General features: G+C 57.8%; 12 protein-coding genes across 12 annotated transcripts; 9 read left to right on the top strand and 3 right to left on the bottom strand.

Moving 5' to 3' along the window:
* Nucleotides 1-1,092: 1,092 nt before the first annotated feature.
* L226DRAFT_471704 (uncharacterized protein) lies at nt 1,093-3,186 on the top strand (the record flags this gene model as incomplete). The annotated part of the gene is made up of 3 exons (XM_067676410.1): nt 1,093-2,934; nt 2,994-3,067; nt 3,132-3,186. The coding sequence occupies 3 exons, from the start codon at nt 1,093-1,095 to the stop codon at nt 3,184-3,186; spliced, it is 1,971 nt and encodes a 656-aa protein (XP_067529987.1).
* On the top strand, nt 3,036-3,820 carry L226DRAFT_273664 (uncharacterized protein). Its single transcript, XM_067673498.1, has one exon. It carries the CDS (start codon nt 3,245-3,247, stop codon nt 3,767-3,769), a length of 525 nt encoding a protein of 174 aa, XP_067529986.1. The 5' UTR covers nt 3,036-3,244; the 3' UTR covers nt 3,770-3,820.
* A 58-nt stretch (nt 3,821-3,878) lies between these two features.
* Nucleotides 3,879-5,320, top strand: L226DRAFT_548138 (protein phosphatase type 1; the record flags this gene model as incomplete). The annotated part of the gene is made up of 7 exons (XM_067682567.1): nt 3,879-3,936; nt 4,012-4,143; nt 4,212-4,442; nt 4,538-4,714; nt 4,773-4,924; nt 5,011-5,145; nt 5,207-5,320. The coding sequence occupies 7 exons, from the start codon at nt 3,879-3,881 to the stop codon at nt 5,318-5,320; spliced, it is 999 nt and encodes a 332-aa protein (XP_067529985.1).
* L226DRAFT_273615 (uncharacterized protein) lies at nt 5,274-6,155 on the top strand. The gene has a single exon (XM_067673497.1). It carries the CDS (start codon nt 5,599-5,601, stop codon nt 6,064-6,066), a length of 468 nt encoding a protein of 155 aa, XP_067529984.1. The 5' UTR covers nt 5,274-5,598; the 3' UTR covers nt 6,067-6,155.
* Nucleotides 6,156-7,175: 1,020 nt separating this feature from the next.
* On the top strand, nt 7,176-7,947 carry L226DRAFT_539774 (DUF339-domain-containing protein). Its single transcript, XM_067681734.1, has 2 exons — nt 7,176-7,559; nt 7,689-7,947. The coding sequence occupies exons 1-2, from the start codon at nt 7,236-7,238 to the stop codon at nt 7,839-7,841; spliced, it is 477 nt and encodes a 158-aa protein (XP_067529983.1). The 5' UTR covers nt 7,176-7,235; the 3' UTR covers nt 7,842-7,947.
* Nucleotides 7,948-8,363: 416 nt separating this feature from the next.
* On the bottom strand, nt 8,364-9,362 carry L226DRAFT_616817 (translocation protein; the record flags this gene model as incomplete). The annotated part of the gene is made up of 3 exons (XM_067686952.1): nt 8,364-8,632; nt 8,693-9,174; nt 9,239-9,362. The coding sequence occupies 3 exons, from the start codon at nt 9,360-9,362 to the stop codon at nt 8,414-8,416; spliced, it is 825 nt and encodes a 274-aa protein (XP_067529982.1). The 3' UTR covers nt 8,364-8,413.
* Nucleotides 9,363-9,660: 298 nt separating this feature from the next.
* Nucleotides 9,661-10,629, top strand: L226DRAFT_539773 (uncharacterized protein). Its single transcript, XM_067681733.1, has 2 exons — nt 9,661-10,239; nt 10,497-10,629. The coding sequence occupies exons 1-2, from the start codon at nt 9,703-9,705 to the stop codon at nt 10,566-10,568; spliced, it is 609 nt and encodes a 202-aa protein (XP_067529981.1). The 5' UTR covers nt 9,661-9,702; the 3' UTR covers nt 10,569-10,629.
* Nucleotides 10,630-10,707: 78 nt separating this feature from the next.
* L226DRAFT_273580 (uncharacterized protein) lies at nt 10,708-11,794 on the bottom strand. The gene has a single exon (XM_067673496.1). It carries the CDS (start codon nt 11,528-11,530, stop codon nt 10,847-10,849), a length of 684 nt encoding a protein of 227 aa, XP_067529980.1. The 5' UTR covers nt 11,531-11,794; the 3' UTR covers nt 10,708-10,846.
* On the bottom strand, nt 11,234-12,111 carry L226DRAFT_539772 (uncharacterized protein). The gene has a single exon (XM_067681732.1). It carries the CDS (start codon nt 11,826-11,828, stop codon nt 11,670-11,672), a length of 159 nt encoding a protein of 52 aa, XP_067529979.1. The 5' UTR covers nt 11,829-12,111; the 3' UTR covers nt 11,234-11,669.
* Nucleotides 12,112-15,649: 3,538 nt separating this feature from the next.
* Nucleotides 15,650-17,778, top strand: L226DRAFT_575575 (uncharacterized protein; the record flags this gene model as incomplete). The annotated part of the gene is made up of 2 exons (XM_067685218.1): nt 15,650-16,064; nt 16,112-17,778. 2 exons carry the CDS (start codon nt 15,650-15,652, stop codon nt 17,776-17,778), a joined length of 2,082 nt encoding a protein of 693 aa, XP_067529978.1.
* A 2,019-nt stretch (nt 17,779-19,797) lies between these two features.
* On the top strand, nt 19,798-21,527 carry L226DRAFT_526585 (eukaryotic translation initiation factor 4A-like protein; the record flags this gene model as incomplete). Its single annotated transcript, XM_067679062.1, has 4 exons — nt 19,798-19,832; nt 19,892-20,552; nt 20,620-20,748; nt 20,820-21,527. 4 exons carry the CDS (start codon nt 19,798-19,800, stop codon nt 21,525-21,527), a joined length of 1,533 nt encoding a protein of 510 aa, XP_067529977.1.
* Nucleotides 21,528-22,355: 828 nt separating this feature from the next.
* On the top strand, nt 22,356-24,204 carry L226DRAFT_515708 (glycosyltransferase family 32 protein). The gene is made up of 2 exons (XM_067678453.1): nt 22,356-23,414; nt 23,525-24,204. Exons 1-2 carry the CDS (start codon nt 22,526-22,528, stop codon nt 23,968-23,970), a joined length of 1,335 nt encoding a protein of 444 aa, XP_067529976.1. The 5' UTR covers nt 22,356-22,525; the 3' UTR covers nt 23,971-24,204.
* Nucleotides 24,205-26,565: the final 2,361 nt, after the last annotated feature.

Below are 26,565 nucleotides of genomic sequence, written 5' to 3'. Positions count from 1 at the left end.
CTCGCCTATCCGAGACCTACTTACCTCATCGTTAGGCCACGAACCCATGGATGAGCCGCACAATGGTTCTGGGCCATTTGTTGCACTCATGAGTAATGCGCGCAGATCGATCCCGAACACCCAAAGTAGACGTCATTGCCGTGGGACATGTGAACGTCGTCGATGATTCATGGGCTGCCGCAGTAGCGGCGCTTTTCGGAGTCTGATATTATTGGAGTGGGGGTTAAGGTAGTCGAAACTCCGTCCTAAATGTGACTATACCGCTTAATTTAGACTGCCTTACAGTGCGGCTGAACCGATGGGTCCTCCACCCAGCCCCATTCTCTTGCGCATTTTCCGCGTTCACCCCCGCACTTGTTGTCTACCGTCTACGAACAGCGTGCGCGCAACAGATACGACTGCACGATTGATCACTGTATGTCCACGACCACGGCGACGACGGAGACGAGGGAAGGGCGACCGCAGCTGCTGGCGAGTATCACCTGCAATTCACGCGCACACGCCGGGCATCTCATAGACGGCTTACAGGTGCGGACGAGTCATTTCCTAAAGAAAGTGTCCAACCTCCGAACAATCCGCCGCAAGAGCGACTCTAGGACACCTGGGGACGCGTCGTACACAAGATCCGCTCGGTCCATGGACCTCGGCCCCAAGGCGCTCACGAAAGTCGAAGTGCGCGCCCGCCACCATTCCTTCGACCACAGCGGCGACTCCGAGGAAGATTCACCAAGTCATGGCTCTCTTCGAAGTCCATCCAATCCTCGAAATTCGTTGCAAATCACGGAGTCCCCCTTGGCTACGCCTCCGCGCGAGATTGAGGGTCTGCCAAGCACCAATAACCATCCCCCGTTTCCTACTGTGAACGGGTCGACCCCGAATTCCGTACACGTACGCGCCCAGACCCTCCCTTCTTCTCCGAGCTCCGCTTCCGACAATCTCAACGGCAATGGAGCACAGTCTACCACGATAGACGGACGGACCCGTCGAGCCATCGCGCCTCGTCTCGCGACGCTTCCCCCGCCTTTGATGGCTCAGTACGCGGCGGGAGGAAGTGCTCGGCTCACCCCATCTCTGGTCACCCGACAGCCTCCGATGCCCATTTTCAACCTTCCCACCCTTCCCCCGCCCACTCCGGCGCAGCCTGCGCGCCACGCCCCGCTCCGTAGCCTTCCCGCGCTCCCAATGCAGGGTCCTAGCGACGCGGATCAAGAAGCCGACGTCGAGGATGCGAGCCTCGAAGAGGAGGAAGATGAGGAGGAGGGTGACGATAACGCGGAGGGTAACGGGCAGGACGTTGGCTCGGAGGAAAGCGGCGATGAAGACGATGAAAGTTCTCCTTCGCTCACTTCTTCTAATAATGCGGGTCCGTCGCGTCTCGCGCCGCTGCCTCAGGTGGACCTCTCTGGTTTCAGCGTCTCTTTTGGAGACGCCGGCATTAGCTCCAGCATGCAGCAGTTCATGCAGCACACACCACACCTTCATCCGGCGGACCCACCTGTCGACTACTTCTCTGCTAAGTCTCTGGACCCTGTTCACTCCCCCCTGCGCACTCCCCGCCCCAGCGACTACCGCCCGAACGGCAAGGCGCGAGCCTTTGACGGTGTGCCACAGCCGCGGTTGGTACCGATGCCCGCCACTCCTGGGTCCCCGCGTCCGGGACTATACCACCAAGGGTCGAAGAGTATGGTCGATCTCACTGCTGCCATGGTGCGGAAGGACAAGGACAAGGTGATCACTCCCAAGCTCGGCAGGACGCCACCTCGGAAGGCGCAGACGCTTGGTCAGGACGGACAAGCACCCGCTGCGGAAGCGGAGGATCCTGCGACCACAGAACCTCTGGACGACGTCATCACGTCGCCCATGCTCCGGCGCCGCCGCTCCCTTCCCGTGTACGAGCCGTCGTCGGACCCACCTCCGTACCCCGACCCCCTCTTCCGGCGGCGCGGTCAGCCGTCGTCCCAGCCACGCGAAGAGGAAGGTCGCGAACAGTTGCCTGCATACTCGAATTCTATCTATCTCAGCGGAATCATGCCCCGAAAGATGGAGTTCAGCCAGCCCGGTGTACAGGCGAAGGACCGCAAGTGGCGACGGGTGTATTGCGTGCTGGAGGGTACCGCGTTCCGCGTGTACAAGTGCCCGCCTGCTGCGTCGGGAGTTAGTGCAATTGAGCAGTGGTGGGAGAATCGAGTGGGCGTGGGCGACCTCACCTCTGTGAACATCACCGCGATCACGTCGACGGGCATCCGGGTGAGTGCCATTCGGGAGCGACAAAGGGAATCTACGGAGAGGATACCGAAGATTGTGGAGGAGTCGGGTACTGGCCAAGATATGCAGTCCCCGTCCGACAGGCCAGAAGAGCGGGAGGCCTCCCAATCCTCCCCGGCCCCCACGAAGTCGAAGCTCGGACTGGCGTCGAGGTTCCTGCGCAAGGAACGGTCAAAGAGCGTGGATCCCTTACGGTCAAATAGCGCCAACAGCTCGAGAACACGGCTCAGTATGGACTCGCGTTCTGACGCTGCGCGGCAGCCGTCCATCGCCGCTTCGCGACGTTCCATGGACACGCTCAGTTCATCAAGACCCTCCAATGTATCTACCACATCCCCTTCGACGACATCTACCAACCTCACTGTCCCTTCTCCTACCTCTGCGTCGTCCATATCTTCGGAGGGCGGGTCCCGGTTTTCGCGTAGTCGCCTTCTCTCGCACCACAGCAGCAGACGAGAGCATCACCGTGACTTCAATAGAGAGAAGGAGAAGGAAGAGACCTACACACCTGATCCCAAGGACCTCATCCATCAGTACTCGTTGCAGCATGCAGAAAGCGGGCTGGCGAGCGACTACCAGAAGCGGAAGAACGTCATCCGGGTAAGGATGGAGGGCGAGCAATTCCTGCTGCAGGCGAAGGACGTGGCGGCAGTGATTGATTGGATAGAGGTGAGTACTGTGTTACGGTGGTCTGGACTTGCGGTTGCTGACGCCGGCGCGGCATGCAGGGCATCCAGATGGGGACGAACGTTGCCCTTGATCTCGACGAACGTCCGATGCCGAGGGGTCCGATATTTCCTAGGTGAGTGGCTCGGCCGTTGACTGCGGGACCGCGTTGCTGAAGTCGTCCGATCTTTTCTCTACAGACGACGTCGGCGGCGTGTCCGTCGTGTTGATCCTGCCGTGGCGACCGCCTCATGAGCCCTTGCACGTTCTGCCTGCACATCTCCTACTGCATTCACGCTATGTATCGTACTGTATGATCCTTATTTGTCGCTTGGATAGTTTTCTGTGCCATCAGCTGTACACCGGATCCACATGTAGAACTTCAACCGCATCGTCCTCCACATTCATCCGCTATACCCGCACATTCATCTGCTTCTCCCGCCTTGGATACTGTACCCCGTACCGTAGTTTGCTGCATCTTCGGTTCTCTAATGCATTATGCATGCCATGCTTCTCTCGCTGTCTTCAAACGCTGTCTCAGCCTGTGTGTGGTGCCGTTGAATTGCGTGCGTTCTGGCCCTGCGGGGGCGGACCCGGGATGGCGTTGAAAGCCCGACGGACTCCGCTTGGGGCATGTGGCGCGCAGCCCACGAGGGACCGAGAGAGCATCATCCGACGCTCGTTATCTTCCGCCGCGTCCATCCATTGCCAATTTTCCTCTTTCCAGCCGGCTGACAACACACATACCGTCGCCATCGTCCTCGCCAGCATCCCCCTCGCTCAGCCTGTACACGGGCACGTCCTTGCCGCCCGGAAAAGACTGCCCAAAAGCGTCTAATCGTCCTTGTTTCTCCTCCGCTCGCTCGCCCGACCCTCACGACCCCGCCGTCCGACCTCACGACACACTCTTCACGACCCTCCAGCTTTGACACGCCGCGCTACTAGATATGGCGGACACGACGACAGAGATAGACCTCGACTCGGTCATTGACCGCCTCCTCGAAGGTGAGTTTGCGCTTGCATGCCCCGGCGGCTGATGCGCTGGAACTGGCCCGCCTCGTCCGACGCTGACCGCCGCAGTCCGAGGCAACCGTCCTGGAAAGCCCGTTCAGCTGCAGGAGTACGAGATCAAGTACCTTTGCACCAAGGCGCGGGAGATCTTCATCAACCAGCCCATCTTGCTCGAGCTCGAGGCTCCCATCAAGATATGCGGTGCGTTTCTCCCTCCTGTCCTGCCCTCTTCCGTGTTTCCTCATGCCTCGTTGCGCGCATCTATGCAGGCGACATCCACGGCCAGTATTACGACCTCCTCCGCTTGTTCGAGTACGGCGGCTTCCCGCCAGAAGCCAACTACCTCTTCCTTGGTGATTACGTGGACCGTGGCAAGCAATCACTGGAGACGATCTGCCTCCTCCTGGCGTACAAGATCAAGTACCCCGAGAACTTCTTCGTCCTGCGCGGGAACCACGAGTGCGCGAGTATCAACCGTATCTATGGCTTTTACGACGAATGTGCGTATCTGGCCTGTGACTCACATGTCTGCACCGCTCACGAGTATGCACCGCTCTGTGCCCCTTCCCTGCCTGCGCCGCGTTACGACGCACAGGCAAGCGCCGCTACAACATCAAGCTATGGAAGACGTTCACGGACTGCTTCAACTGCTTACCCATTGCCGCCATCATCGATGAGAAGATATTCACCATGCATGGCGGTCTCTCACCCGATCTCCAGTCGATGGAGCAAATACGGAGAGTAATGCGGCCGACAGATGTTCCTGACACCGGTGCGTCCTTCGTCTATTCATGCAGCGTCTTCACCGGTCTCATGTCGGGGGTCACTAGGCCTGCTGTGCGACCTGCTCTGGTCAGACCCTGACAAAGACATCACGGGTTGGTCGGAGAACGACCGAGGAGTGTCGTTCACTTTTGGACCGGACGTGGTGTCGAGGTTCTTGCAGAAGCACGACATGGATCTGATCTGCCGAGCACATCAGGTGCGTATTCTTACGTCTATCTAGCCGCGACTCGTGGCATAGATCGACACGGCTGATCGTGCATACCCCGCATATGATCCCTTCAGGTCGTGGAGGACGGGTATGAGTTCTTTGCCAAGCGACACTTGGTCACCCTTTTCTCCGCTCCGAACTATTGTGGCGAGTTCGACAACGCTGGCGCGATGATGAGCGTCGACGAGACCCTACTTTGCTCCTTCCAGGTATGACTATTTTTGGAATACTCGGACGCAATGACTGACGACATGGCGCTGCTCATTGTAGATCCTCAAGCCCGCAGAGAAGAAGGCAAAGTATCCCTATGGCGGTGTAAATATGGGTCGTCCAGTAACGCCTCCACGCAAACAGAAGAAGAAGGACGCGAACAAAATGGGCTGAGGACTGCACCGTCAGTACTTATACTCTTATCACGTGTCGTCATGTCACAGACGTCCCTTTCCTCCCTCCCTTTGGTGTCTCCCGCTCGTGTGGATGTGGCGCATGGATGTTGTGGTTATACATGGACCTTATTATCAGATCTGTTCGCCCCAACCGCCGCGCAGGACTCGCTGGAGGACGTCATGACGCCGAGTGCTGGGGTAGGTGGGTTCCGTGCGGAAGGCACGGCGGCGCCGAGGAGACGATGAAGTCGTGGGGTGGTGGATCCGGACGTGGGCATGGGGAGGCTAGAGCGACGGGACGACGGAGGGGTTGGACGCTGCAAAAACATCATCCACCACTGCGACGACGACGACGCACCACAACCATACGCAAACAATACCGGACGCTGCAGCATCATTCTTTCATACGACCGTGTTGTATTATCAGAAGGTTTTTTTCACATCCTCCTTCTCCCGACCACTCTGCGCTCTTTGCTTGTCCCGCTTCCTGCTGATCGCCCGGATCTCATCGACATCCCGGTCGCACGCACCTCGTTCGCCTTCCGAATCACGACTGCGCCTGTCTATCCTCATCACGGTGTTTATTCGCTTTCGCTGTTCTGTCCGCCCATCGCGCTGCCTACCCTTCTACTTTCGGTTTCAAGCACCACCGTACTTCAACGTTTGTCTTTATCTATACCTTTCCTCCGTCTTCCTTCCTCCCAGACATCGATGCCCCAGGGCCTTGCCGTCTACATTCGCTGACGGTCTGTCCCCTGCAAGCATTGCCGCTGTACTCTTTCCCCCTCCTCTCCGCTCCTTGTCTAACGGTCTCTCTCAACCTTTCTCTTACGTACGGTTCGAAACATAGTCGCCCCTTAAGATATCAGTCTCTTTCATCATCTCTCACCTCCTTCCCCTCTCTCTTTCGCTCGCCATCCTCATGTCAGTCGTGTACCATCCCATCCCAAGCTTCCGCTGCTCCTCCTCCGAGTACTATCGTCTTGCTCTCCGAATGTCGATGTGTGAGAATAGGCTACACGTAATACACTCTACTAGTCTCTCAACTTCGCCGTGTCGAATGGTGCCCGTTTCGCGTCTATTCTGCTGTGCTCACAATGTTCGTCATATGCACGCAGGTTCAAATTGACCAAGGTCGGTGAAACTTCAACTTGGTGGAAGGTGCGGAAAGACCATTCGGCCTGGGAGTCTGCCGGATATAAATTGACTCAACAGAGGAATCTCTAGCTCGTCCGTAGGGTGTTTGCACGCAATCCTGGAACCGTCACACCCCTAGGCTCTGTGAGATCGGCATCCTAACGTGCAGTCTACTAGCAGCACAGACGAATGTAAGATGCCAAGAGGAGCAGAAACGTTGACTCTGAGGTGGTAGTTGTACTTTCCACGCTGTTCGGTAGACATGCAGGTTCTTTAGATCTCTTCTGTGTCCGACTTTGTGGTTGTGAACTCGAAGTTACCACCGCGCCAGCTGGAATGGGAGCATTCGTCGTATGATATGTACCATCGCGGCTCGCCGCGTTGGTCTGAATGGTAAGTCGGATGCGATGTGGCGTGTGAACATTTGAATCCCTATATGCGAACGTTCACTACATGCACTGCAAAGAAAGTATTCTTTCGCTGGATATCAAAGAATAAGAGATCCAATGACGGAAAGTAAGGAATTTATTGAACCTAAAACGTTGCCTGCAATACCCTTACACTTCCCATGAAAGGTCTACAAGCACCTCCAACTTACCTAAATGAGACTTTCGTAGAAGATTACTTACCCTAAAAACGTGAATTATCTGACCTCGTGAAACTGAATGATGCTAATATTTCCGTCAGGAGGAAAGGATGCTCCCGTTGCAGTGACAGCCTATTAGCGTAGAGCGCCCCACGAATTGTCCCTTCCACTTGCTCCGAGGTTCTACGACATGCTCAGACTCGCCTTCCGACAGCGCGCAGTGTTGACCAGCACTGCGCGCATACCGCGCTCGTTTTCGACAACCACATCTCGCGCCGCCGACCCGTGGCTCCTTCCGAACACGCCCGAACACTTGGAGAAGACGACGTCGGCGCCGGACGCACCTGCTCCGACGCCGCTGGCGCGTCCGGGCGAGAGTGTGGAGAAGATGCGGGCGCGGCTGGTGTACCAGAGCCGCAAGCGGGGCACGCTGGAGAGCGACTTGCTGCTCAGCACGTTCGCGAAGGACCGGCTGGGCAGCATGAGCAAGGATGAGCTGTACGAGTTTGACAAGGTACGTCCGTCCGTCTGACTCGCATCCCTTGTTCATATACCGCGCGCACTCCTCAACCACTTGGGTGCAGCGGATTGGACGCATGTTTCTGAGGAAGGGGACGTTATAGCTGACGAGTTGGATAACTAGTTGATGGACGAGCCAGACTGGGACATCTACTACTGGGCTACTGGGAAGAAGGCGCCGCCACCGCGTTGGGAGGGCTCGAACGTGCTGAAGCAACTGGCCGAGCATGCCAAGAACGAGGGCAAAGTTGTACGCCGGATGCCTGACCTCTCATAGTGGACGTAGGTGTCAGGAGAAATGCCATACGTCTCTTACTGTCGTCTAGACATATGTCGACCCTTCCGAGTGTTCGCAACACTCTCGCAAGCCACTCTAAGTTGTAATTTCTGGTCGATTGTCGAGATGGGTACGCCCAACAGTGATAGGTAGTTCCTACAGAGGAACTAGAGGGTGCGCACTGTCAATAGGCACGCGTCCTCCGGGGTACTGGTGTGCCAGTCTTCACGCGTAGGTGCAGGCCGTCATTGGCGGATACCGACAAAGGATGAGACTGGGGCGAATACTGAGTCAATTACTGAGCTTGCGGTGGTTAAGTTTATGTCCCATATGGGCGTCTTGAGACCCAGCTGATGTTGGTTGATTTCCCCGGCGAGTATAGAGTTGCACTTCACGATCACTCTGCGCAACCTCGCCATAGTCGTTTCCTATCTTGCAATTGCACGTAAGGTGAAATAAAGATATGCCTATGATGAAGGGAGAGAGAGTAGCGAACATAGATACAGCGGATAATGTCCCCGACCCGGATCTCCGACAACAACCACATGTACACAACAGGCCAGAGAAAGCGATCATGAGTCCTCGTCGGGCACCTCCTCCACACGTGCTTGTCTGCTGGAGGGGCGTGAGTCGCCCGAGTCTGCCACCTCCTCGATGCGTGGCGAAGGGCTCGCCGACGGTGTCTCCCCGTTTGCTGCGCCCTTGCCCTTCTTCTCCGTCTTCTCTCCCCGCTTCTTCTTCGTCTTCTTCTTCGGCAGGTCCCACTCCCACAGCGGAATAAACGATTCGACCTGGCGGCGAAGCGAGGGTCAGAGAGACGTTAATATGGTGAGGGAGAACGAAATACGCACGAATCCTACGTCTGCGAACAGCTTAGGGAATATCCAAATACCCGGGCTTGCAACGATGACAGTGATGATGTAGAATATGAGCCGCACGATGGCCAGTGCAAAGAAGAGACCGATTAAGCCCAGGACACCAATCGAGAGGTACCACACGCCGAGACGCATGATGGGCGGCCAAAGGGGGAACATGACACCGGCGAGGAGGACGGCGACCATCGCGACACCTCCGAGGTACGTCGTCCACTGTGACCCCTCGTAGAACCATGCATAATAGTCGGTGGGGACGAACGTCTGCATCTGGGTGATCTGGAGCGTCTTTGGGGAGGAGGATGACGAGCCGGAGGGCGCGCCGCGCTCGACGCGGAGGAAGAACGCGTAAGGGATGACGGAGAGGAGGAGGGCCTGGGCTTCTTGCTCGGTGGTGACTTTAGGGACGTTCTTGAGCTTTGCGTACGCGGGGGACGTGAGGGCCTTGACCGCGCCTTTGCCTGTACGTGTCCGAGCGCGCTTAGACTCGAGGGAGCGGACGTGGATGACGTTGTGGGGACGCACCTTTGAAGTAGTCTATACGCTTGCCGTTGAGGACACCGACGCGGACCTTCATGCCCGCCGCGCTGCTACGCAGGAAGTTGACGACATTCCGGATGTCCTGCGGTGCCTTGGACTGTTGCTCCATGGCGAGTAACCTGTGTTCGGAACCGCTAGTCAATCACCGATCTTGGGGTCGCCCGCGGGCAGCAGAAAGCAAAGAAAGAGGACGCACTAAACAGGAACGTAACGTAGGAGGAGACCAGTCCCAGGCGGGCGAAGGCAGAGAACGAAGGAAAGAGTGCGCACGTTGAGCTGGCACACTCGTCAGTGAGGCTGACTGCTGGCTCGATTCCCATATCGGGAAATATAGATTATGTCAGCGAAGCTCTCTCGGGACGCTCACCGTGTGCCAGACTGCTGTCCACCATCTCCTCCTCGCGCTCGAGCCTGTCGCGCCCTGCCTGGCTCGTCCTGCACTACCCACCATGTCGGCCGCGCTGCAAGCAGTCAAGCAGTTCCGCATCCGCGAACTTGCACCGAAGATCAAGGCCGACCCGACGCTCTTGAATGCACGGCCAAAAATCCTGAACCCGTTCCTCCCTCACAAGAACCCCGAGTCTGGACGATGGGCACCACCAAAGTACTCTCTCCGGAGGCAAGCTGACCTAGTGCAGCAGGCGCGTGCTAGTGGCATGCTGCACCTCCTGCCTCCTGGTCCGAAGCTCTCGTTGAAAGAGCTCGCAGCGGCATCCGCATCCGCACCCATGTCCACCTCAGCACCCACGACGGAGGCAGTGGAACCTGTGGCGGAGTCCTCAAAACGTTGGTGGTCGGGTGAAGTGGAGTGGGAGGGCGAGTTCAAGGAGAAGGAGGTCAAGGGCGCAGACGTGGGCAACCGCCTCTACGCGGGCAAGAAGCGGATGTTCAAGGGCCACAAGTGGGAGCGTACGCTCGAGAATCGCACCTGGGAGCGCAAGGTGCTCCTGAAGGACATGCAGTCCCGCATCGAGCGATTCCGCACGGTGAGTGCTCGCTTTCAGCTTCCCCCAGCTGTGACGACCGGCTACCGTCTGTCGTCACCATCATTTCCCCGCCCTCTTCCTTTACGCCTTGAGCGAACCCCCATTTCATTGCGCCTTTGTTCGTGCATCGTGTATGCCGAAAAGCTCAGTCGATTGTCCTCTATTCTGCCGGGAAGCGATCGCGTCTGGCTTGCAGAACGACGAGACATACATACGTGATTTCGAACGTGCCTACTGACGCGAACATTTGTCCACAGACGTACCGGCGCAAGACGCCAAGCCCCGTCAGCCCTGCGCGGCCGGTTGCGTATTCGAAGCTTCCGTTCTAATCCGTATTGTACTGGCGCGTGGCAGCGCAATTGGCCTAATACTTCCCCTTCCACTCTGCTTTCATGCACGGTTCCTCGTCCGGATCGCTGCCAAGCCTAAAGCTTGCGCCGCGCATCCGCCATGTGGTTAATTGGTAAGTGCTCTTGCCATTGAGAGGTTTAGTGGTGCCTCGTCCGCAGCGCCGCTCAGGAGTGCAAAACTGCGAGGAAGGGGAGAAGTTGGGGCTCCCGCGAGCCAAGCAAGCTCCGAGGCTTCCCAAATACTGGGCAAGCACTCGTCACACATATTTCCCTATCCCACACGTCGTCATGCATGCGACTGCCCTCCATGTCACCAGAGGGCGTGCCGTGCTTCCTGGACAGCCCGTGTGGACCACGAGCGCGATACGACGTGCTTCTGGTCGGTGCCCGACGCTTGGCACTACGAAGGAAGGCGCGACGCTTCCTCTTTTAAATTGACCTTGACATGTGTCGGGCACGTCCATGGGCACCAAGCATGCTGGCGCCTGGGGTCGGAGACATGTTACGGCGTTCCCTGCTAGGTTGCACAGAAGACAGTGACACATCGGGCGTCTCGCCGGCATCCGTCTGTGCTTCCAAGTTTCGTGGGCAGTGGAAAGGTGGGCAAATAAGTAGGTTGCCGTCCTCTGTCCGGACGCTTCCATGTCGTGCCCGCGAGCCCGCAGCCGCGTCTTCTGGCCCGAGGATAAGGACACTCGGACGATTGTCGAGGTGGCACTAAGTAGCGTCTTGGATGGCATGGACACCGAAGCCGTGGTGTTTGATATCCGATGCGGCAGAGGCTGGAGGCTTCGAGGCCAAGTGCATCTGAACCAGTTGTCCCTACAGGACGTAACTCCGCGGCAGGCTTGGCCACCGAAAGTCGCCATGGGGCTGCTCAGTCCGGCCGTGATGGCGACTGAATGCGCTGCCCAAGGGGCATCGCTACTGCCTTGGCGCATAGACGATACACGCTGAAGAGGGTATCGGTTCTGCACAATATGCTTTCATCATGATTCATGTCATCCTTTCCGGAGCGCTGCGAGTACGAGACTCCGACGAGGTACGCTTGGCGAGTTGTGTGCTTTCCCGTGGTCAGACTCAGATGCCTTGGGCTTCAGCCCGCTGCGGCCGTTGCATGGCAGGGAGCGTGGAGCGAGGAGCGGCTGCCGACGGACGACGGACGATTCGCGACTTGGATCTGCGGGCCAAGCTCATGGGTGCTGTCGGCATCGCAGCCTCTTCCTGCGTCGCCGACATGGTTTGGCCCTGGTCTGGAGTCGCCAAGCACGATGTGCAACATGTGCATTGGTTCCGGAACCCAGGCGTCCCATGGGTGCACTGCAGGGCCGGTTGGGAACATCCCATCGCCGAGTATCGTGCCGGCCGGATGTGTATGTTGGTCCATCGACACGCGGGTGCGCAGCTTGAAGGTCCTGACGAAAGGCAATCCGCACGGTCCTAGCTAGGACCGTGCAGCTCATGTGCCTATGTATCGTGTGCAGCCCCTGCCAGTGGACCAGAATAGCGGCGTGACACAGACACAGCCTCGACCTTCAATCCACCCAGCTGCAGTACTTGTACTTCCTCGCTTCGGAGGGTCCGCAGAGCCCGCAGGCGGGCCGCGGGACTCGGCGGCTCCAGAGCGCGGACGCGGAAGCGAAGGTCGCACTGCTAATAATGTTACTTGTGGTATGTACAGTGTACCGGTGTTGCTATTGTTGCGGCACCCGTCTTTGGAATCTGGGGCACTCAGGCTGGGCTGGGTGTTCCTATTGCAATTGATTGCTATTCCTACTCTACGGCTTGTAGACTGTATGCGTGTGTATTCGTGGACCGTCCACGAATAGTAGAGTCACAATGCTGCTATTCTTGGCCATGGGTTCTGCGCTGCGCTGGCCTTCGAGCTTCAAGCTTCAAGTGTTACGGCACATTCAATTGTTTCTCTACCGGACATGGCATGGGACATGTACGTGTCCGCGCCGGACGCGGCGGGAGCTGCATGGCGAGCCGGGGTCGGTCAGCACGTGGTACTAGGGAGAGTTCTAGCAGTACTACTACTGGATCTAGAGGCGTGCAGTGGGAATGGACTTGAGTGCCAACGAAGTGCGAAGGCGATTAATATGTGTGCTCTTGAAGCTTGAAGCTCGAGAGCCGCAAATGGATTCACCTTTTATTATATCGTGTATACGATGCGTTCAAACTTCACGCTCAAGCTCAAGCTCAAGCGTGAAGCTATCTGGCGACGTGCGGGCCCAGGGGCCATCGGCGACATCTACGAGAGAGAATTCGAAGACGTGCTCAGGCTGCGAGCCAAACTTTGAGCTTACGCTTGCAATTGCAATTGCAGTGGACAATTGATTGATTGATTCTCGCTGCGTGTAGGCTAACTTATAAGTAGTCTGCAGACCTCTACCTCTTCGCGGGGATCCGGTGAGATGAGGCTATTCCTATTCTTGTCTTGCCTTCCCCCGGAGCTAGCTCGGAGGCTCTTCTTGAATCTTGGGTCGAATGCATCTCCGAGTCCGGCCGGGGACGCCGTGTGTATATGATCGCCGGTTCAGCGTTCAACGTTCAACGGGTTCGAGGAGACTCCGTCAAGCACTGCTGCACGGAGAACGGCGGATGGACGACAAGCCCAACGCATTGCGAGGGCTCGAAGCTTAAAGGTCGCCCAAGACCATATAGTGAGAGTCGGAATGTGAGGCATTGAGAACTACCATGATCATGATCATGGAGATGTACTCATAGAGCTGAGCGCTGAGTCCACATACCGGGACTCGTGTATGCGCTCTTGACTGGTCGGCTCGCATTGTTTTCAAATATTCCCTCTCCTGCTGCACGCATCGCACGTCGGAGGCAAGCACTCAGCACTCGGCGCTCAGCGCTGTGCGGGGATTGCATGTATGCGTTAGGCACGCCGGTGACAGTGACACACGTACACGTACAGTACGCGGCGACAGCTTCGAGTCACCCAAGGCAATCTCAATAATCTCGCAATCCGCGAATAAGCTGGCGCCATGGCCACTCGGGACGCAACCGACTCGCCGGCAGCACTGGCCTGGTGGTATACGTACGCACTTGCCATGCGGCGATCCCGGTCTCCAAGGACTTCAAAAGGACTTAAAGCCGCCTTCGGAGGGCTGAGGTCGCGGACGTGGAGAAGCAAGTTCGGATCGCCGTGTACGAGAAGGTCCGGACGAACACGAAAATGCTTCAAGGCTTGTACTGCATTCATCTGCAGCCGATATCTGCATATCTGTGTGTCGGGGAGTGTCGTTAACTGCGTTCGGGCGAGAGGACGGCTCACCGGATGTGTTCAGATTGAGATTTACGATTGCACTGGTATGTAGGTCATCCCGTCCGGCTGGAGACAAAGCGCGACTGCGCCCGTTCATTTTCGTTCCAAAGTGTTGATGGGATAGATATGCGAGAGAGAGCCTGAGGCACGTCGCTTTGATGATTGGACCTTGGAGGTCGCCCGTGCTTGCGAGGCCACCTATATGCAATGATCCATGGAGCCAAGTACCAAGTAATCCATGCAGTCTGGTTGCCGGTTGGTCGTCCGAGAACAAGCCTCCGAGTCCGAGTCCGAGTCCTGCTGCAGTTCAAGAAGTCAAGATAAGTTTAGTGTGCGCCCTGGGTCCTGGGTAGGGCCGGGCAGTCCAGGGATCTGGGCACTGAGTCCTGAGTCCTGAGTACTGAGTCGTCAATACGGTCATCTCGAGATGCTGGGATACGAGAAGTGTCCAATTCCGAGTGCGCGTCGGGCGGCGGTTCAACGATAGCCGAACACCTCACTGCTCAGCCAGCCTGGGGGTATGCGAGCATGCGAGATAGCACAGAGTCGTGGCGGGGGCGGAGGCGGGGCGGGGCGGGGCAGTCGACAAATTGGTTGCAGGCAGACATGCCGTGCTATCCGAGTCGTCGAATCGCGAATCGAGAGGGATATGCAGGCGAGTGCGGAATAGGCCACGACTGAACGTCCCTGTCCAGTAGTACGCAGAGTGAGAGACGTTGAAGGTCCCGGCATGTACTTAGGTGCTTGTGCGACTTGCAAGCTCGAGGGCCCCAAGCGACGGAAATTCTGGGTGGGCGCATCTGACGAATGCGCACGAATCCCGGTGCCGATCCCCAATAGGCGGTCTCTGTGGAGGAAGCAGCTTGATAGCATCCCGCGGGTCGTGACTCGTTGAGATAGATGAAATGGCCAGGGACGGAACCGATATCTCGGTGTGTCCTAGTCTATATGGTGTGTTCTCCGTATCGCCGTGGGCAGCCGACAGAGACTGGCGATTGAATATATATCAGGGCACTGTTGTGTGAAATGTGTATGCAGTGGGACTGGCGTATCGCTATGCCCGAGGGTAACGATCAGAGTCTGTTAGGAATTGGTCGACTGCTAGGAGGCGAGTGGTTCGTGCGTGGAGGCAGTTCGTCAGCTGCAGGAGCAGGTCGTGGTGGGAGGGCAGGATACATACATACCTGTGGCGGGATGGGATTGTATGCCGATAACCGCGTAATGCCGCGATGCCCGGATGGCGCAGCAGGACCACAGGAAGGGGTTACGGTGTGGTTGTGGTCATTGTTCGGTAGGCGGAGGCAATAGCACTAGCCATATCGCACGGTTTCTCGTGGAGCTCCGCGGCGCGATAGGTAGAGATATGTGCGCGCAGAGGTGTTCGACATCATTGTCTCGGCGTGCGAAGGAGCTAGGATCAATTCATGGCACGCCGCTGCTTCTGGGGGTGGGAAATTCCGGGAGTGCTGGTATGCATGCTGCTTCGTATCGCATGCACGGCTGGCCATGGTGGGGGCCAAGCAGGGCCCTCAGACATTAATGAAACATGGAAGAAGTGGTTGCACGGGACGTGACGTCGATGAACATGCCGAGCTCGACCCGGACGGCAAGCGGCGGGTGGCCGGGGGCGCTCCGGTGGGAGATTGGGATCGAAGGGAGGGGATCTGGGCATGATCAGAGTTTGGTTCGGCGAGGGGTCTATTACGCCATTGTCGCAAGCCACGGTGACAGCCTCTGCACGCGTCCTCGGCCACCGCTGCGAGTACTTATATCGCCGGACATGCAGCAGAGGCGCAAGGCTGACCGCACAGATCAGCCGCCGCAGCCGACGGACGAGATGGCCGCCCAGCCGGAATCAGACCTGGACATGACGCCAGAGACTCGCCGCCCGTCTTCGGCACACTTCCTGCTCTCTTCCTCCTCCTCTCCGTCCACCGCCTCCTCCTCGTCCACCCGCGAACACCGGCGTGGCCCATCCAGCCCGCCCTCTTTCTCCTCTGCCATGGCGTCCGTGCCCTCCTCAAGCACCTCCCGCTCTCCCCACCGCCCCCGCCATGGCTTCAAGCCCAAATTCCCCCTCGACCCCTTCGCTGGAGCGTCTGCAGCCGCGCTCGGTGAGCCTTGGTTTCTCAAGATCGACGCTCTCCTCTCCGCCACCGCGCTCCAGCGTCGCAATGTCACCTTTGTTCTCGGAGGTTCGTATCCTCTCTTTCTCTCTACGCTCGTCCTGACCCGCAGGTAGCCCCATCCCTCAAGGACCTCGCGCCCCTCCTCCAGTCCCGCCATCTCGCCAAGTCGCTCGTCATTCTTGCCACCCACAACCCTCCGGATATCCCTGGAATTGTCATCCCAACAGTACGCGTCCTCCGCCTTTCCGCTCCCTTGGCGCTTGAAGACGCCGGCGCAGTCCGATTTGTCAATGTCCTCGAGTGGGCAGAGCGCGTCGCCCGCTCCTGGCGCAAACACGGCGGCGGGGGCGTCCTCGAGTTGTTCGAGGACGCTGACCTCCACGCCGATCTCGTTCCTCCCTCCATGTCCCGCTTCGGCTCCCAGAGCACCCCTTCCTCACCCGGCAGCTCCTCAACACACCTCGAGTCGTCCGAGGGTACCTCCTCACGGCCCTCGTCTAGGCCTTCCTCGATGATGGGTTCCTTCTTCTCTCGACGAGGTTCAGGCACCCTGCCCCCTCCAGACCCCTCCCAGCGGCCGTTCGATGTTCTCATCAATTTCATGCCCGAAAAGCTCTCCGACAAGGCTCTCCTCAAGAACTCCATCCTCGTCACCACCATTTCCCGCCCCTTCCTCACCTCCACGGTGCACCCCACGCCCCCGACCTTGAGGTCAACCTCGTCCTCGAGTAATCGCCTACGCCCACAGTCCATCTTCGGTGCTTTCAGCCGTAGCTCCAGCTCGGTCTATATGCCTCCCACTCCACCCTGTCAGAGCGGAGAGTCCCTCTCACTCGCCCAGTTAATGCCCGCTCCTCCAGGCAAGGCTATCCTCATTCACCTGCTTCCTCCTCCGCATTCTAGCGCTCATCCCGCTGCGAGGCGGAAACTCGTGGAGAGCATGGAATCCTTCCTCCTGTCATTCGCCTTCCACTCCGCGGGCTCGACTCTCCCACCTCCCGGCTCGGGCGGCAGCTCAGGCCCGATGGAACGTGCGCGCCCCTACATCATGCAAGCCTTCACGTTCTGCGACAGTGTTGGCACCGAGCCCGGCGTGGCGGACTACGGCGACTGGACCGTCGCTGACGTCGTTCTCAGTGGTGCTCTCGATGCGGACACGCCGACAGCATCCACGACAGCGGCTGCTCCCCCGATCATGACCACGAGTGCTAGCGTTGGCGCCCTTCCGAAGCTCGCAAAATCATCGAGACGCGCGTGGATCGCCACTGCTGCGGACCTCGTCATCATGCCGTCGACAGACGATCCGTCAACATCTTTGCCCGCACCCCTGGACGCCGCCTATTCTCAGTCAGCGCTCCACCACAAGACCGAGAGGACGCGAAGTACGTCGGCGCCGCTACTTTCGACATCCGCACCGGGTACAAGCTGGTCACCGAACGCGCGGCCGGTGTCCCATCCGGCGCTGTTGCAGGTACCTACGGCCATGGCCAGGCACGGGAAGGGTGCGTATGGCCCGTCTGCTTCCGCTGCATCAACGAGCCCGTCCCTGATCTCAGGCGGCCTGCCCACCCCGCCGCATTCTGAAGAATCGGCAGAAGGCGACGAGGACCCGGGCGCGTCGAAGATGTCTGTCGCCCTCGTGGATCGTAGTGTCCCTGGGAGTAACAGTGGCAGCGCGAAGAGCCCGAGCGGGAAGAGGGAGCGGCAGGGCGGAAAGTGGAAGTTCTGGAGACGGCTTGGGCATGGGCACCATGCGCAGCCTGCGGCTCTGAAGGCGTAACGCTTGGTGGTCTTGGGCAAGCGGGGGTCAGCTGTCCCCCACAGCTGACCTTGCGCTGGTGTGCGATGTGCGTTCTGTCGCCGCGAGCGCGCTGCGCGAGTGCCCAGGAACCCGTGAGGCCCGGAGATGCGGACACGAAGGTTTGGAGAATTCGCGAAGCTTGGGCCTTCTTTCTCTCTCTGCGAGTGGCGAGCGGGCGGTTGGTCGTTTCCCGTTTCGTCACCCCTATCCTCGTCCCCCGTTCACATCTGTCTATGTGCTTGATTGTATGATTGATCTCTTTTTGGTTTCTTGGGTCGAATGTCGACTGTTGCTCGTGCAAGCTCCCCCCGCCTACGCATACTTTACAGTGACGCACACACACACGCAAATGCAGTGAACGCATCGCATGAACGCCATCGTCGCAGACACGCACACGCACACGTACGCATATGCATATGCATATTCACACACGGACTCCGTCGCCCCGGGGGGGCGAGACTTTAAAGTAACTATGTGCATATAGCTATAGCCGCTGCCTCGTTCCCTCCACGGACTACCACACGCACACATACATATCCACACACATCCACCCACACCCACGTAATACAGCATCTCCCTCTCACTCTCTCTCGTCGTTAAATCTCTCCTCATCAACCACACGGACACGCTAGAATACCACAATCGCTCGCTCGCTTCCTTCCTTCTTTCCCTACGTTCCCTACTTTCACTCCTTTCACTCTCAATCTGTCCGGCTGGCAATCTCGATATTTACGGGTATGGTACCACTTGGTTTCGTCCTTGTATTTGTCTGCGCATGGTTAAGCATCTTCCCCCCGCCCAGACTTTTTCTAACACTTGAATTTGTTTCTTGCTTGTGTACGTCGTCGTTGTCGTCGCTGGACTCGTTGCTCCGGATAGCTATGGCTGTGTAGTACCGGTACCGCTACCCGACTGCATTCAACCAACGTTGCGTTTCGCCGCCTTTAGGCTCTCTCCAGTCTCTCACAACAATTCTCGATCTCCCGCACTGCTGTCTCGTTGCATCTTGATACGCGCTCCTAAATCCCACACATACACGAAGTTCGAACGTATACTACAATACTATTACTGGTACTTGCACGCACGCGCACTCGATAAATGATATTGGCGTGTCAAGTCGCCGTTGCGGTACATAGCTCTCCCCGGGGCCTCTGGTCTTGACTCTTGCGGTCTCGTTCAAGGTCGTTGCTGGAATGCGCAACCTAGCGATTGCCTTGGTCGTGCTCAGCACGCACGGGGTCGTTCGGGAATATTAGTCGGGATATACCGACTCCCGAGGTTTCCCTGCGAGTCGCGACCGCTCAATTGGTGGTTAATGGAACTTGGCTCCGGGATGTAGTAGGTCAGAAGGTCTTGCATCGTGTAGCTCGGGATAAGTAACAACATTCATTTGCTTGCGTTCAGGTTGTCTTGAGGGAGAGTATCCCCGCATTCAGGACAGCGGAACGTGCTGAATGTCGGGGAACAAGTTGAAACACAACGCTCGGAAGATGGGCCGAGATCGTGTCAAAGACGCTCCTGGCGTTCCGTTTGGGCATCCTGCGCCTCTTTGTGTTCCGTCCACTATGTTCTCGCTCTCCTCCTATGTCCAGGTCTCAAAGGCATGCTAGAATGAAGTTGTTCGCGAATCGCTGCAGGGTGCCAGTTTTGAGGGCATTATCACGCATAAGCCACCTATCGGTATCGCTTAAATATGCTCGTGGGAAACAGGGACGAGCAACGCTTGCGTCGCGAAAAAGCGACTTGTTGCCCTTTGACCACTCACCACATACACCTCCTTCTCTGCTCGCCGTCGCCGCCGCCACTGCCCGCCTAACTGTCTGCACCGACGATCCCAACGCTCTCCCCGCACACTCCCGCACAACTGGCATTCATAATCACCCAGCCTTGTGCTAGACAAAGTACCAATCCACACACGCCAACACCCTGATCAACCACCACTTCCCCCCGGATCCTGACTCGCTAATTAACCATCAACCCTCCACACCCCCTCCCACAATGTCGCAACAAGCACGACCCTCCTCATCTACCTCGTGCGTGTGCCATCGCGTCTCTCTCGCGCATTGCCGCAGCTAACGTGACCCGACTGCAGGCAAGCCGAATCCTGGAAAGCAGGTCTGCGGCCGCCACCAAAAGACTACCGCCCGCAGACGGAAGACGTGACTGCGACGAAGGGCGTCGAATTTGAAGACATGTTCATCCGGCGGGAGCTGCTCATGGGCATCTTCGAGGCCGGCTTTGAGCGGCCGTCGCCGATCCAAGAAGAGGCCATCCCCATCGCGCTCACGAAGCGCGACGTGCTCGCGCGGGCCAAGAACGGCACGGGCAAGACCGCGGCGTTCGTGATCCCGTCGCTGCAGCAGGTCGACGTGACAAAGAACAAGATCCAGGCGCTGCTCCTCGTCCCGACCCGCGAGCTCGCGCTGCAGACCGCGCAGGTGTGCAAGACGCTCGGGAAGCATATGGGCGTCCAGGTCATGGTGACCACTGGCGGCACGACGCTCAAGGACGACATCATGCGTTTGTCGGAGACGGTGCACGTGCTCGTTGGGACGCCTGGGCGTATACTCGATCTTGCGGGCAAGAACGTTGCGGACCTGAGCGAGTGCCCGGTGTTCGTCATGGACGAGGCCGACAAGCTCCTCTCGCCCGAGTTTGCGCCCGTCATGGAGCAGCTGCTGTCGTACCTCCCGAAGGACCGCCAGGTCATGCTGTTCAGCGCGACTTTCCCTATGATTGTCAAGGACTTCAAGGTGCGTTGGTGTCTTTCTTTCCGCATTGTGTATTTTTCCGAGGACGCGGGGCCGACACACACTGCAGGACAAGCACATGAAGTCCCCTTACGAGATTAACCTTATGGACGAGCTCACTCTCCGCGGTGTCACACAATACTACGCCTATGTCGAGGAACGGCAGAAGGTGCACTGTCTCAATACACTATTCTCGAAGGTGCGTTGTTTTTGCGCCTCGTCCCTACATGGTCGTGTGATATCGATTGCGTCCCTCCCTCCCCGCTGCAGCTGCAAATCAATCAATCTATCATATTCTGTAACTCTACCAACCGCGTCGAGCTGCTCGCCAAGAAGGTCACCGAGCTCGGCTACTCGTGTTTCTACTCGCACGCGAAGATGCTGCAGTCGCATCGTAACCGCGTCTTCCACGACTTCCGCAACGGCGTCTGCCGCAACCTGGTGTGCTCGGACCTCCTCACGCGCGGTATCGACATCCAGGCCGTCAACGTCGTCATCAACTTTGACTTCCCGAAGAACTCGGAGACGTACCTCCACCGCATTGGCCGCTCGGGACGGTTCGGCCACCTCGGTCTGGCCATTAACCTCGTCACGTACGAAGACCGCTTCAACTTGTACAAGATCGAGAAGGAGCTCGGGACGGAGATCCAGCCGATCCCCCAGCAGATCGACAAGGGCCTCTACGTCGCGCCCACTGGCGCTGCTGAGGACGAGCAGCAACCGCAACAGCAGCAACAGCAGCAGCAGAAGGCAAAGGCAGCGCCCCAGCCTCAGCCTCAACCTCAACCCGCACCCGCCGCTGCACCTGCCAACGGACCGAGACCAGGACCCGCACAAGCTGCGGCTTCGGCGCAGGCACGCCAGGGACCCGCGCAGGTCGTATACCAGAGCGGACCGCAACAGCGCATCAACGGGGCGGCGATCCCACAGCAGGCGGCGTTCCAGAACGGTTACCGCGGAGTGCCCGTCCAGCGATGAACGCTTTTGTTCTGGGGTGATTGTCTCGTTGAGATGTCGCGTTGTCTGGGAGGAGGAGGAGGGAGTTGTGAGAAGATGGGAGGACGGAGAGAGGTGGGGAGGGGAGGGAGAGTGCGGGGATGGATGCACCGCCGGTTCGATCACACGATCTTTGCCTTTCGACTCGCCCGGCTGTTTTTGGAATCATCGCAACGACAAGTGGGGATCCTTGTATCATATTGCCTTCACCTCGACCGCTCGCATCGCATACTGTACGCCGTCAACAACGCTTGCAACACCAACATCATCATCACCTTGAACGCTCTGCTGCTTACTCGCTCACATCCATTTACATCTCCAACCCCCCACTCTCGAGTCTGTCAGCAAGCACCTGCACCCACATACTTCACACACCCCCCCCTCTCTCTCTCTCCATATGCGCACATACATCCATGCCAATGCGATCGTGTCGAGGATTGTTTGCGCTGCTGCTGCTGTCTGTCGTGTCTCTCTATTTTCCGCACTTGTTACCACTGCCGCTGCCGCCGCCGCCGTGCTGCCGTCTGACTATTATACGGTTACCGTTTTACTCTTTTCGCGTCTGTCTTATCGTCGGGACCCCCCTTGCGTCTATCTTTCCTTCCGTTGCATGTATTTCGTAGGTAGTCGGTGTCGAGAACAATGCATCCTGTGTGGTCTTGCCAGCCCGTCGTGTTCAGATTTGAGTTGCATTTGCGTCCGGATTCCCCAGTTCGCCTCGCCGTACTGAGAGCTTGGCCTTGGCGTCCGTGCGCTAGCCGTGAAGTTGTTCCCTGACTTGCCGTCGCCGACATGGCTACTCTCCGACCACGACGTCGGCCTCATGCTTTGACTTCTCGCTCATCGTCTACACTGTCTTGTATACTTGCGTTGCCATCCTAACTTCTGGGCGTACTGCTGCGGTTGCGACTGCGGCCCAAAATACCCGCCCAGTAACTACTTCGGTCTTTCGCCCATAACTGGCATTACACCCGGAGGCCATGTCGAACTACGAGGAAGAGATCCCACTACATGTGTCGGGCTCAAGCAGTCCCACCCTGCGTTATCGCCGGGACAGACCGTCAAGCCCGACGTTGCTGTCCCTGCCCCGACGCTCCGACTTCACGACACGCCAACTCCTCCGCCCTCGCGGCATCCTCGCGCTCCTAAAGGTGGCCGTACCCGTCGCGCTCTTCGTCATCATCGTCGGGCTGCTGTACTGGGAGCCGCACATCGAGATCGCGTTCTACAACCGCTCATGGGTCAAGCAAGAGGTCCTCGCCCTCGCCCCGCTCGCAGGCTGCTTCTCCCCACGCGCCGTCTCCCCATCCTATAACGTGACGGACGCGCTCTACGGGCCGAAGCACACAGAGGTGCACGCGGGGACCTCGCTGCAGTTCGGCATGGACTGCTACGACTTTGCGGGCACGATCCTCCCGCTCGACCACCCTGCGCCCGCACGCACCATCCCCGCGGACCAGCGCGTGCAGTACCACACGTACTGGCGGACGGATCTCGCGGGGTTTGGCGAGCGGCAGGAGTGGATGCTCAAGTCGTTCTTCGCGACGCAGGACACGGACCGCTCGCGCCTCGTGCTCTGGTCGAACGGCGACCTCTCGCAGAATGCGATCCTGCAGAAGTGGCTGGGGCGGTATCCCGAGGCGTTTTCCCTCAAGGTGGTCGACTACGAGGAGCTTGCGCGCGGGACGGAGCTGCAGGGGAGCGAGCTGCTGAGGATGACGGATGCGAAGGCGTGGATTGATGGGGATTTGGTGCGGCTGCTGGTCATTTGGGCGTATGGGGGCGTGTGGATCGATATGGACTCGTTGCTCACGAGGGACCTCGCGCCCTTGCTGGAGCATGAGTTCGTGACGCAGTGGGATTGTTATGGTGAGTGTTTGTTTCCTTGTTTCCTGCCCTTTCCTGCCCCTCGTCAAGACTCGCGCCACCTTTCTACGCCGCGTTTCAGTGATATAACCGTTTGACACTGTCGATTGCAGACAAGAAGTATGTTCCGATGAACGGCGCGCTCATGCACTTCAGGAAACACTCGCCCTACCTCTGCGAGGCGTTCCACGTCATGACCCATTCACCCCCGCCACGCAAGGGCACGACTGATTGGGGTGCAACTTTGTACCTCAAGCTCCGTCGTCGTCTCATCGCAGGAGGCATCACTCCCTTCAAAGTCCTGCCCTTCTGCTTCTCCGACGCACGTTCATGTCGACTCGACAACCGACTGCCAGATCCTTTTGTTTCTGACCCGTTCGACGGCCGGTGGACGATGGGTTATGGGCGAGAAGCAGGGGGCGGGCTTGACAATGCGCTGAAAAAAGTGTTTTCGATTCACCTGCACAACCAGTGGGAGAAGCCGTTCCCGAAGGGTGGCTGGGTGGAGAGGCTGCTGTTGAGGCCATTCGAGAAACAAATTGGTGAAGAGGCCTCATAGTGCGTGCATATATTCGGTCGTCTTGGTGCTACTATGCGTTGTTATTATAATACCCTACATCGGTCCCAGGAAATGTTTTGCTGCCAGGTCTGGCACTACCTCCCAGTACGATCGTTATCTCGATCACCCGCTTGGCCCATGTCAGCTCGCCGATCAGCTGTTGAAACGTCCCCGCGGAACCCTGCGCGGCCTGCGAAGCGGCCAGCACTCTTCCGTCTCTCTGCCACGTCCCACTCGAACCAATGCGTCGGAAAGACGACGAAGTCTGGATAGCTTGTGAGGGTAACAGCTGCCTCGGGCTCGTAGCCTCGTGGTCTGTACGGTGCGCGAGGGGGAAGTCTTCATAAGCAGGGTGTGCAGTGTTGTTTTTCTGGACCGGATCGCAATCGTAAGTCAGTAACATCTTTTGGATGGCTGCGGAGTCGCCGGGAAGCCACAGGGACAGCTGGGCGGAGGCCTGGAGAGGATCGACCAAGAGATCATAATGAAGCTGGACGCTCTAGGAGTCACGTAGGATTCCTATGCAGCCAAACTGAGTACCGGACGCAGATCCTTGGACTGAGATGGCTCACGGTCCGAACACTCGCGGCCGCCTGGGAAGTAGCTCTTGTTCCAACAGCTTGGGGGTGTCGGGATTCAGCAAACTGTCGCGGTACACCAGCGGAGGATAAGTTTCGGTCCTATCACGAGCGACGAGTAACCCATTGATCGTGCGTAGACCTTGACATCGCTAGAGAGACAGATACGGAAAGGACGGCGGTGGAGCGCCGACCATGTTCTGAGAGAGGGTCGAGCTGGGAGACACTCTCGCTAACGCCACATACAGCTCGTCATATCGGTGTTCCATCGCCATTGGCATCCGCACGTCGACCTTCACATTATGGGGTGGGATAGAGATACTATCGGGATGGTGAACGCGGACGTGGACACGCGACGCAGTCTGCGCGGCCCACGAGCGTCGAGCGGTATACTTCTCCAGCCAGACCGCTCGGATGCATCAATGAGCGCGTGGAGACGCATGGAGAACATACCAGGATATTTGATCCGGGTCGATGAGTTCTGCCCCAGGGGAAGTGCTGATATTACCGAGGCTCACGATAACATAGTTCAGAGTGTCGATACGACTGCCTATTCGAGTGGAGGAAGTCGGCGTTTCCGAGCCGGCAAAGGATGGTTAATGAATGATAGACGCAGTAGCTAGGAAGACAGCCTGCAGGGAGAGATCGTCCGGCTCGTGCGTGCCGTTGTTGGTGCCGGAAACAGTGGGTGGGAGAGAGGGCGTACAACGATCCTAGAAGCGATAGGAATGGTTTTCTGACGGTCCATTGAGATTCGCGCTGTTGCGGTAGTTCTCCTGAGAAGACGAAGGCAGACGACCTCTCAACAGAGGATGGGAAGATCTTGAACCGTGCGTATAAGTCCTGTGCACGGTCGCACTATCGATAAGGGATGCTGCAAGAGGTGGGGGGAGCGTGACGTACTTCACCAGATGGACTCCTCGAGTTCAACATTTTCCGGTTCACTGTCGTTGAAGGCAGCCAAGGAGCATTTGCGAGTAAGGCGTCGATACAGGTCACGATCCAATAATGGTATGTTTGAAGCAAAGACGATAGCAGGAGCAGGGCTGATCTGAAGTACAAGTTGTTACCGCAGTTGCAAGTAAGTGCGGAAGAGACTGGAAGAGGTGGCGTCAAGAGTGCTATGGAGTGATTCTGAAGGCGCAGACTGCAGTTGGGCCGCCCAACTGGCAGGTCGAATGATATCAGAATCGAGCGCCTCCCAAGCACACCGCATCCCACCGCATCTTCAACGACGACCGCGATGTCCGAGTCTACTCCATACAGGTCGGTTCTGAGCATATAAATTACTGCGAGGAAACTCACGTTGAACAGACTGGATGATTTGATCTTCGATGTCCTAACACGCATCATCGTAAATATCGAGTCCGTGAAAGACCTGGTTTCGCTTTCAGCAACTTGCCGTTACCTCCGGTCCCTCTGCGTACCGCTCATCTTCTCGCGCGTAACCCGCTACATTGACCGACCGGTCCAAAGCAAGAGGGTGTTTCTTCAGAAATTCCTGTGGCCGTACGTCAGGCGAGTCAATCCTTTCCAGTTCTCCCGTCAAGGGCTGACGTCGGATCGGACTAGACATCTCACGGTGGTGGACATTTGCCCTGACAGAATGTTCACGTTGTCAAAGGCTAACAGGGGACTTATGTTTGCCAGAGACCCGTACCTGTGCGGGGTTCTGGAGAGTCCCAAGCTGTTCAGCCTCCTGCGACACATGCCACGCCTTACCAAGATTTCCCTAATTCTTGCACAGGGCACTGTATGCATACACGGCGTGTCGTTGCCAGCTTTGATGTCGATCCTCGCCTTACCTCAACTGCGCGAACTATCGGTCATCCACCTACTCCTCTCCCAGACTGAATCTGCTTCCTCCGAGGACCACACGATCTTTGCACCTCTGACCCTCTTCCACCATGAACGCAGCGTAACACGGAGGTACCCTCCTACCGATGCTGAGAAAGCGAACGTCACTCTGTTTCTCACGAGGCTCTGCGGTTCCCTGAAGGTTCTGACCCTGCCCGCC

This window comes from Lentinus tigrinus (genome assembly GCF_003813185.1).
Source record: "Lentinus tigrinus ALCF2SS1-7 unplaced genomic scaffold L226scaffold_47, whole genome shotgun sequence".
NCBI lineage: Eukaryota > Fungi > Basidiomycota > Agaricomycetes > Polyporales > Polyporaceae > Lentinus > Lentinus tigrinus.
The sequence above is the reverse complement of the archived record's forward strand: the minus strand, read 5'-3'. Positions and strand labels throughout refer to the sequence as shown.